General features: G+C 32.7%; 1 protein-coding gene across 1 annotated transcript; it reads left to right on the forward strand.

Moving 5' to 3' along the window:
- The first annotated feature begins 3,395 nt into the window (after window positions 1-3,395).
- LOC104234151 (uncharacterized) lies at window positions 3,396-6,088 on the forward strand. The gene is made up of 5 exons (XM_070164344.1): window positions 3,396-3,571; window positions 3,691-3,990; window positions 4,107-4,657; window positions 4,908-5,518; window positions 5,648-6,088. Exons 1-5 carry the CDS (start codon window positions 3,396-3,398, stop codon window positions 6,086-6,088), a joined length of 2,079 nt encoding a protein of 692 aa, XP_070020445.1.
- Window positions 6,089-8,945: the final 2,857 nt, after the last annotated feature.

The raw sequence follows: 8,945 nt of genomic DNA on the forward strand, positions 1-8,945 counted from the left end.
GATGAATGCTAGCTTGTGAGAGAAAATAAGACTTAAGTATATAGTTTAATGCACTAACATAGTAAGAGATTGAGTATCAAACTTAGCATAGTGATCAGCTATTAAAGTAAGGGTAAGACGTGGAATATTGAGACAGCCAAAAAAATCTATCACCAAAAAAAAAAATTATCAGTTCACGCGATTTTATTAACATACATTGTATTAGGTATAAAATATATTTGAGGAAGATGAGCAACATATTATAATATCATACAATATATAATGATAAAGAGGGGATCTGGTTACTTAGATGTACTATTTATAGTTTCAACCCAAGTAAGGAAGTCTACTATGGATGACCGATGTATCTGACGTGTGTTGATACAATTTAGAGTTGTGAGTACTTACGAACTTTTTATAACTTAGCATGATTAACTTGAGGTTATCTTGATGTTGGATTGGATGACTTCATATTTCGTACGCTTGCTTCCCATGAAAGACTGTCGATTTTTTTTTCTCCGGTTGAGCCTAGTACAAAGATTCACTTGGTATACCTATAGGGCCTCATCAGCAAATAATCTATATGTGATAAGTGAGTAGTATGCATTGTATTACTATAACTCGAGATTCTGGAGTTGAATACATGACTATAGAGTTAGTCTTTGTGATTAAGGAATCTTTCGAATGTATTTCAGGAACTTATCGAGTGTACCAATTATTGAGGAGATAGACTTGGGTATTAATATATTTCTAGAAACTTAGTCTATTTTTACTTTATATTATAGAATGAATCGTGAGGTTAATGCCAAAAAAAAGTTGCAAAAATTTGGGGTTAAGAGGTCACCATACCAGGTATATTGCTTTTGAGGTGCTGAAGTTCTGTTGGTTTAAAAAGATGATGGAGTTATGCATTGGTTTATCGATAATTAACAGATAACTTAGAGTGTCATAAAGGGCAAGTATCTTTTTTCATACATAGATAATTTGTACCCTCAGTTACAAGGTATTATCTCAAATTCTAAGATAGAGTTGTGACCCACATATAATAAGAGAAAGATAAAAGAGTTATATATTTCAAAGAACATATTCCAAGACTTGTTACGGCTTGTGGATATTTGATGATTTCTTTTTGCATAGTCGAAGACACTAATAATTTACATGGGCTAAATAAACTGAAAATTTAATTTTTTCTTTGCCTTCTAATTATTATGTCTGTTATGTCACATGAGAATAGTTTCGGGAGTTGATAAGAGCATATACAATGGCTGAGGAATGTCCTATCGACATCACGATAATACAACTTAAATACAGAAGGCTAGAAGCTTAAACTTAACTTTTCTCTATTTAAGTCTTGTGGGGTCTAATAAAAAGGGTGACAAGTGAAATAGTATTAAGCATACTAACAAACTAGTATATCTAACATTATAGTAGTCTTTGTTCGAGCGAGCAAGTTATCCAGTACGAAAATCCTAAATTTATTAGGGCTAGTGATCAGCTTTTACAGATGAGACGTACTTGACAGAGAACAAAGAGAATGCTATAACTAAAGAGTTGATGTGGTTACACCTATTAGTTGATTTGAGGAAATTTGCATTCGAGGAGATACATGTTTATGATATTAAGTACCTTCGAGATCCAAAAATATACATTGAAATTAGAAAAAGAGAGCTAACAACGGCAGAGGGTGATAGGAGACATCATAGATGTCGCTCCTTCACATTTGAACTATTCATATGTTAAATGCGAGTGTTAGAGACTCAGAAATTTACTGCAAACATGGTTGCTTATGAGAGAAATTGAAGATAGATAATTGTAGGGTTTATAGTTAGTCTACACATTGGTTGAGTTAGTTGTGATCCTAGTTTATGCGATTGTGATAGGCTCTGTAAGATCATGCGCCTGATTCTGTCTAAATTGCTTATACAATATACTAAATTTTGTAGCAGTCTGTGCAAGAGATAGTGCAATGGCAAGAGATGCTCGTATCGTTATGCGTGACAAGAGTAATAGTACATGTAACATCAATGTAGGTGTGTGTGGATGTGTGGCGCGTAAGAGTGTCATGAAGGGGTGTATGGATTTGTTCCATTGCCGCCGTGTGTGAGAGATATGTAGGAGTATTTGAATGTGTTCCAGCAATATTGTATGTAAAATTTGTGGATGTGTTTTACTGTAGGAATGGGTTTGTGGTGCTTGGATGTATTCGAGCGTAATGGAGGTGTGAGAGAATATAAGCATCCAATCCAACACTAGCTGTCTAGATATTACCTAGTGAGTAATTCATGATCGGTAGCTTTTAATCAAGGTCCTACATAATAATAGTTACTAACTCGATATGATATCTTATCGTTTGAATACGAGACAATTTCAGACAATATAGGGTAGATAAGGGGTTCATGAAAGGAAAAAAATAGTTTGAAGGTTTCTCCCATGAAAAAGGTTATAATATGTCGTATAAATTATACGTTCATGACCATAGACATATAATTCATCTCAAAGAAGTGAAACTAATTGAAAAATATGACTTACGGGGAAGGTTCAATATCTAATATTGATAGACCAGTGTGATAACTAAGCTCGAAGAAGGTTGCTTAAGTAAAAATATTGTGGCGCTTATTCAATTGAGAACGCTAAGTGAGAGTACGAGAAAAAACATGCGAAGCATGTGCCATAGTTATTTGAGAAACTAGGTATATGTTGTAACTCGTTCGAGGACAAACGCTCGTTTAAGTGGGGGAGAATGTAATAACCTAAAATTAATTATATCCTATTAATAATGGGATTGGAGAATTATTTATAATTATTGGGTCAAATAATAAGCTAGCGGAAGAGAATTTAATTATAATACATAAAGTATTGTATTAAATAAGTGGCTAGTGGCTAAATTTGTTTTTTTAAAACTATAATTAAGATTATTAATAAAAAGAAAAAGTGGGCCAAGCCCATTCTTTTGCTGCTGCACGTTGTGATGGATAAGGATTAGTAAAAGAGGAATTGACACCGTATAACAATCCTTCACTATAATTGGCATTGTATTGGCCATAAATTTAGGTTGGCACTAGTAGCCTAAAAATATTGGCATAAAATAGCCAAATCCTAAAAGACACGATTATACAACCCCTCAAAAATAGGGGAGTTTTAAGATTTTGTCCCTCCAAACACGCTTGCATGATGTATCCCATCAGAAGCGTAACTACCCAGTCGACCAAAATAAAACCAAATGCAGAAAATATATTTCCTTCAAAAATCAACAAGGGTGCGAAGATTTTTCCGCCATCACGGAAATTGAATATCAAATTTCTGTATTCTGATGCAATAATTAGTTCTTTCTTTGGAAATAATTTTTTTTTTATTTTTGAAGTTCTAAGATACCGAAGAAGAAGGGTTTTAATCTCTGTATATAGAATACAGATTCAATGGCTACTTTGCCGATTTTGATACAGCACGGGGGACGCTGGGATAGCAACAATCGATTTATAGATTACTCAATTGAAGGCGTGGTGATTAGTACCGAAACTAAATTTATTGATTTTGTTTCTACAATTTCAAAACAATTGATGATTGACACCACAATTAATCTGATTGAAATCCAGTATAAATGCGATGAAGATTCACCACCAATGATGATACACAATGATATGGGATTGCGTGTATATATCGAGTTGAAGAAGAAAAATTATGCGTTTAATGAGTATCCGCTGTGTTTAACAGTGAAAGAGAAAGAGAAAGATATGTGTTTAATCAAAACGAGGAAAATTCATCTGTATGCCTACAAATTGCTAATACATATGATATACATAACGGGGATACACTACAGTTGATTGCGTTTGATAACGTAGATGATCCTGAAGTTGTAGATTTTGATAAAACTCCAATAATAGATGATCCTCTAAATAATACTGTTTCGGAAGGCCAACTTTACAAGGACAAGGAGACACTGATGATAGCGTTAAAAAACTATGCTATTCAGAAAAAATTTCAGTTTAAGGTTGATCGATCAAGTCCATCAAGGTATGAATGTATATCTAACTTTAATAATTGTATACAATCAACAGTTTTTTTATTTTCACAACACACAATAGTTTATCTTAATTTATTTATTATCGTGTAAATTTGGATGTTATTAGATACTTTCTGGTATGTGTCAATGACCGTTGCACGTGGTTTTTCAAGTCTTCATCGCTAAACAAGTCAAAAATCTTTAGGGTTAGAAAATTCAGTAAGGATCACACATGTTTGGCGAGAGATAGGTTGTTTACACAACGTGTAGCTACTGCTCCTGTTATTGGAAGAATTATTTGTGATAAATATGTTGATCCTAAAACAATATACACTGCAAAGGACATAATGAAAGACATGAAAAAACACTACGGTATTGACTTAAGCTACTGGAAGGCAAATAGATCAAAGCAAAAGGCCTTTCAGTTTTTAAGAGGAGACCCAAGTGAGTCGTATGCAAAGCTGCCAAGCTACTTATATATGTTGATGCATTCCAACCCCGGGTCAGTTGTGTGTTTGAGAAAATCAGATGAAGAACACTTCATGTATGCCTTTGTCGCCTTATATGCATCAATAAAGGGATGGGAATTTTGCAAACCTATTGTTGTGGTTGATGGAAGCTTCCTTAAAGCAACGTACAGAGGAATGTTACTCACAGCTTGCTCGCAAGATGCTGGAGGTTTGTTCTAGAAATACTCTACTATATTTCATTTATTCTAAATATTAGTAACATATTCATGTATATCCAAAGAACTAATTGTATATCAGAGTATACATATATGTATAAAAGTTCTGTGTATAGCCATTTACACTTATATAGTTATTTTAAATCCGTGCATATCAATTAACCATCCATAGGTATTTATTAAATAGAATATATTTATAATAAATACTTTGTTGAAGGAATATAATTAATATATTGTAAACAGGCAAGATTTTTTCACTTGCATATGCAATTGTTGATAAGGAGAATGATGCTTCATGGGGGTGGTTCTTTGAAAGGTTCAAAGAAGCGCTTGGTGATAGAGATGACATGTGCATTGTATCGGACAGAAATGAGAGCATAGCTAAGGCAGCTTCAATAGTGTATCCTCAAGTTTCTCATTGTGTTTGTATATGGCATCTATGGAATAACATAAAAGACAGATATAAGAGGAGCCAAGAAGAGCTAAGAGAGATATTTTTTGCTACTGCAAGAGCATATACTATTCAAGAGTTTAATCACCATATGACAGAGATGGAACAAATAGATGGAAGAGTGAAGGATTACTTATTTGATATTTGGTATCACAGGTGGAGTAGAGCGCATGCAAAAGTCAACAGAACAATGACAATGACTTCTAACATTGCAGAATCATTAAATTCAGCAACTAAGGAAGCGAGGGAACTTCCGATACAGCAGTTACTGGAAGAAATTCGAAAGTTGATCAACAGGTGGAACTACACAAATCGAAACACTGCACAAGCGACATTTACAAAGCTTACCTTTAAATACAATGCTATACTGGATGAAAATCTTGATGCATCACAACATATGATGGTAAATTTATATTATATAACATATTCCTTATTTTCAACTTCATGTTTTTCTATAGAGTAACTCAATAAAGTTACTCTTTTGGATTTATACATAAAGTGTAGACTAATCTTGCTTTTCTACCAAATATAGGTGAGACCATCGACTGAAAACTTACATTCAGTTATTGATAATGGGAGGTTATTCATCGTTTGCCTTAGGGAAAGGACATGTAGTTGTAGAAGGTTCCAGCTTGATCAAATCCCTTGTCCGCATGCGTGGGCGGTTTTGAGGTCAAAAAACTTAGAGGGTGAAGATTACTGCTCTATGTACTACAGCAATGAATACATGTTGAAAGCATACGACATTCCAATTTATCCTCTTCCAGATGAAAGCACATGGACAATTCCAGTAGAGGTATTAGAACAAGCTGTGTTGCCACCAGTCTGGAATAAGATGCCTGGAAGACCGAAGAAGGTGAGATACAAGAAGGTTTCAGAATCACAAGCTAAGAGGCCAAAGAGTTCATGCGGACAATGTGGACATGAGAGCCACAATAGGAGAACATGTAGAAATATACCTTATAACCATTGAATGACCTTAAAGATAAATTGTTTGTATATATATCAAGTTTATTAAATGATTGAAGTATTATTCATGTTCAGAAGTTATTTAAGTTTTGCACTTGTGTATGCAAGTTTTAATTTAGCATTTTCGTATGTATATCAAAATGTATCATATAAATTAGTTGGACAAGGTCAATACATTAAGTTGTGTAGGACATGTATATTATCATGTATATTATTGCATTGACATATAAATAATATTTTGGCACATGATCTTTACAATTTAATCATTTTATATGAAGTTGAATTAATATGTCGTCATACTGAACACTGAATCAAGTTTGGATATATATCTTTGTACTTGTTACACATTCAAATATAAAATAAAATGTATACATGTTTTTGAACAATTAAGTATTGATATACATGGGGATAGAGTTATACAAAAAAAACTGGTGTTGTTAGTTCAAGGATATACACATCAGGATATACATGTTAGCTCAAATAAATGTAAACATGTAATTGTACAACTAGGTATTGATATACATGGGAACGGAGATATACTCAAAACTAGAGTAGTAGGTTCACGGATATACATAGTGGGATATACATGTTATCTCTCTTAAATGTATACTATATTTATAAACTACACTGGTGTAGTTAGTTCACGGATATAAATATCAGTATATACAAGTTAGCACACTTAAATATTTACCTGTAGTTGTACAATTAAGTACTGATATACATGTGGATAGCGATATACACAATGCTAGTGTGTTAGTATAAAGATATACAGAACAAGATATATATATATATATATATATATATATATATATCTGTAGTGGTAAAATTATGTATTGATATACATGTGGGTAGAGATACACAATAATGGTGGTGTTTGTTTATGGAACTGCCATATTCATTTATGTTAGACATGAGCATGCTAAAGAAAATTTAGACATACACATGTTAAATTTAAAAAAATAAAAATAAACAGTAAATAAAGTAAAAACAAATCCATAAATATACCCATGCTACATACTGGTAATTTCTTAATTTGACAAAAAAGGAAAAAGATACGTTAAACCTGCAAAATATAAATAATATATTACAAATATTGTGCCATAATGAGCCATTAATAAAACACAAATGTATTTACATATCCCAAAATAATAGATAACTAAACTAAAGAGTAAGACTAATTGTTCTTCAATGTTACAGTAGCATTTATTCTGAAACTTCTTTTAGAAAACTCTGGCTCACTTTCATCTTCATTCTCTTGTTTAGATATACCATAATCCCATAACAATGTACCAAGTCGTTTGCGATGTTGCTCTACATCGAAGACAACTGGAATTGATCTTTGATGGATCAAATACTCCGCAAAAGATGCCACATATACACCACAATCACTAAAACAAAGTGAAGATAAATTAGAAGTAATCAACGCCCTTTAATAAAATATAATTATTTAAAGAAATGAAATATCGAAAACTTAACATACGCGTTTTCTTGTTGTGGCAGATCATCAACCAAGTGAATAGCTAATGGATCAGCAAGTGGTCTGTCGCTGTATGGTACATTGGTCAAATCAATATCATGTCTCTTCCTATAAAAACTTGTACTAGCCAAGAAACGAGCAATCAACACTGCATATGGTTGAACGGCCTCACGAATTTTAGCATCATGTTGCGCTCCTCTGATGGAATCATACACGTGTATGCACCTGTCCTTAAAAGTCAACATACCTAAAATCCAATGTCATTCGTCTTTTAAGCCTATAGGAATTAGTACATGATCGACAGTGTGCCACAGAACATTACACGGCATGCGAGAGCCTCGCATATAATCAGCTATTTCATGATCCTTAGGGATGACACCATAGTCCCTATTGCTCGACAGAAACTGATCATACAATGATTTTACCTTAACACAAAATGAAAAGTTTGTCGTGGTGAAGGACTTTGGAACGTTAACATCATACTTTATTTTTTTCCTTAGATAGTAGAAGATGACATCAATATGCTGCCAAAATAAAAACAGATTTAAGTCAATAAATATAACACTTAAAGATTTAATAAAATAAAACTAAGCATTTAAGTAAAAACTGATATGTTTCAAGTTAAGCATTGTATGATATACAATTACTGTCTTGATATACATGAAATAATATTATAAAAATATAGTTATATTTTTTAGTCATAGATATACATATCAGGATATACTTTTAAAAAAGAATGGTTGTAAGAAGATGAAGTTAATAATTTTTGGGTCTGATATACATGTAGATATACAGCATATCCATATAGTTGAAGGTTTTAATATACAATTACGCTAATCAGTTATACAGTTACTTTCATTGTTTATAAATGTTTATAAATGACAGTACGACAATTAATTACTCTCACTAGACAAAGCACATACAACTGCACGAAAGAATGACGCTGCAGCGATTACTTTGGCATAAGAAGGCACCAAACAATCTTCATTTACACATAAATTTAGCCTATCATAATGTGCAAAACCTATTTTAAGGAGATATGTTATCAATTTAGTTCATGTGAGCTCTCAACTCCGTCAAAGCAATAATAAAAAAAAATGAACTTGGTAAGCTTGATATTGACCTGAAGCATTAACCTTACATTATTAATCCAAAGTGTATGCATTCAAATAATCCACAGTAGTGAGGCTGTTAAGTGAGGGATCACTAGAACATACTGATATACATGCGAGTTTATGCTATACATGGCGTTATAACAAAAAACATACCGTGTCGTCTAAAGGTTGACCACTGTAATTCAAAGTGTGGAACCATTCTTTCTTGACAATATGATGATCTCCAAAGAAGAGATGAAAATTTGACCACATTTGATTTAGATTTTGAT

The sequence above is a fragment of the Nicotiana sylvestris genome, chromosome 12 (genome assembly GCF_000393655.2).
Source record: "Nicotiana sylvestris chromosome 12, ASM39365v2, whole genome shotgun sequence".
Taxonomy (NCBI): domain Eukaryota; kingdom Viridiplantae; phylum Streptophyta; class Magnoliopsida; order Solanales; family Solanaceae; genus Nicotiana; species Nicotiana sylvestris.

Excerpts from the sequence above, each read along its gene's own strand:
- LOC104234151 (XM_070164344.1), top strand. The coding sequence starts at position 3,396 with ATGGCTACTTTGCCGATTTTGATACAGCACGGGGGACGCTGGGATAGC. Across the intron at positions 3,572-3,690 it reads ATTAATCTGATTGAAATCCA|TGAAAGAGAAAGAGAAAGAT; the intron begins GTATAAATGCGA and ends TGTGTTTAACAG. Across the intron at positions 3,991-4,106 it reads GATCGATCAAGTCCATCAAG|ATACTTTCTGGTATGTGTCA; the intron begins GTATGAATGTAT and ends GGATGTTATTAG.